The sequence below is a fragment of the Ostrinia furnacalis genome, unplaced genomic scaffold, assembly GCF_004193835.3.
Source record: "Ostrinia furnacalis isolate ACB-3 unplaced genomic scaffold, ASM419383v2 OfSCF4541, whole genome shotgun sequence".
Lineage (NCBI taxonomy): Eukaryota > Metazoa > Arthropoda > Insecta > Lepidoptera > Crambidae > Ostrinia > Ostrinia furnacalis.
In genome coordinates this window covers 1,862-3,602 of record NW_021134780.1, presented here as the reverse complement: position 1 = coordinate 3,602, position 1,741 = coordinate 1,862, and the positions used below count along the sequence as shown (strand labels likewise).

The window sequence follows — 1,741 nt, the reverse complement described above, 5'->3', positions numbered from 1 at the left end:
AGATTTTACATTGAGTTTCGTTGACTTTGAGCAAATTTATATTTTTTGTTTATTTAGAAAGAGAGAGTCTGCCCACAGAGAGCGAGATAGTGATACGTAGGTTATGCTTCAAGTAGGTATTCGAAGTGTGGCTTCCATTTATCTTTAGCTTCATGGTGAGAACCATGATTTTTTAGGTTAGGGTTAGTTTGTATTAAAGAATACTTCTAGATGGCGCTAACTGCTTTGTACAATACTGGAGGCATACTTATCTGTCAGCTGATTTTGACAAATAATTTCTTTCTGCCTGTCTGCTGTCTGTCAGTAAAATTTGACAGCTAAAGAAAACAGGAATGTCAGTCAGAAAACAGAAATAAATTCAGAATTTCTTTCGAAAATCAGAAAGAATTTCGTACTTTGATTTTTAAAATCACTTTGTGCACAAATACTACATCATAATCAAGATGACCAACGAAGAACCGTCAGATTTAGATTGGGTGCAATTGCGCCGCGAAATGGGAGCGGTACAGCATGGAGAGACTTCAGCCCAAAAATTCTCCCGGAAGTTTTATGCAAATCCATTTGTTCCGATAGGTATGTAGCTTACTTAAAGTTTTATGCTGTGTCGTATAATTTTGTGATTTTATATTGGTTGATGTTTTTGAATTTTTCATGCCTTTTGTAATTTCCAATACGATAATGTTATGTATTGTTTATGGAATAAATGACTATGACTATGACTACTAAATAAAATTGATTTAAAGTCTGTAGTTATAGTAGTTTTTCATTCCGAGGCAAATGATAAAAAATGTACTAATAAAAAAGTACCTACGATATCATTGTTTTATGTTTCAGGTGCTTTAGCAACTGCCGCTGCATTATCATATGGCTTGTGGAGCTTCAAAACTGGTCTAACTCGAATGTCTCAACAGATGATGAGACTCAGAATTCTCGCTCAAGGATTTACTATCACAGCTCTCGTTGGTGGTGTTATTATGACTGCAGGAAAGAACTTTTAATGATTTTCATGGAATACTACTTTCTTGCTTAAAAACAAAATAAATCCCATATTAACTAAGATAAAATTAATGATAGTCATTCATTTTGCAGTCATTTCAACAATGGTACCTACCAACTTGTGCTGTAAAAGTGTAGTTTTCGTTAATAAATTATTTGAAATATTTTTAGTGTTATGTAAAGTCAAAGAAATAATTGTATAAAAATGGAATATTTAAATAATGTTTCAGTTTGCCTTTTATTTATCACTAGCTTTCAGCCCGAGGCATCGCCCGCGTGGAATATTTTTATCTGTCACAGAAAAAAATTAACGCGCGCGTCCCTGTTTCAAAAACCGGGATAAAAACTATCCTGTCCATAAACTATCTCTGCCAAATATCATCAAAATCGGTACAGTGGTTTAGGCGTGAAAGCAAGACGGATAGAGTTACTTTCGCATATCTATATATATAAAAGAAAGTCGTGTTAGTTACTTCGCTTATAACTCAAGAACGGCTGAACCGATTTAGCTGAAAATTGTCAGGGAGGTAGTTTAGAGCCAGGAGAAGGACATAGGATACTTTTTATTCCGTTATTTATTGCCATTAAGGCGGAACAAAGTTCGCCGGGTCAGCTAGTATTAGTATAGAAGTCAGTATAGATTTATACACTACCTAATAGCACAGAATACATAATAGTAGCAACTAATAGATTTTCTCAGTGTGTGCTAAGTGGACACAAAAAATCAATTCAAACAAAGTACCTA

The 1,741-nt window shown here is 34.2% G+C and overlaps 1 protein-coding gene across 1 annotated transcript; it reads left to right on the top strand.

The window, feature by feature from the left end:
• Positions 1–284: 284 nt before the first annotated feature.
• On the top strand, positions 285–1,170 carry LOC114359668 (HIG1 domain family member 2A, mitochondrial). The gene is made up of 2 exons (XM_028314142.1): positions 285–573; positions 835–1,170. Exons 1-2 carry the CDS (start codon positions 444–446, stop codon positions 996–998), a joined length of 294 nt encoding a protein of 97 aa, XP_028169943.1. The 5' UTR covers positions 285–443; the 3' UTR covers positions 999–1,170.
• The last annotated feature ends 571 nt before the right edge of the window (positions 1,171–1,741 follow it).

What these genes read in the sequence shown, in the direction of transcription:
- LOC114359668 (XM_028314142.1), top strand. Translation starts at nt 444, where the DNA reads ATGACCAACGAAGAACCGTCAGATTTAGATTGGGTGCAATTGCGCCGC. An exon ending in AAATCCATTTGTTCCGATAG is followed by an intron (nt 574 to 834) that starts GTATGTAGCTTA and finishes TTTATGTTTCAG; the next exon opens with GTGCTTTAGCAACTGCCGCT.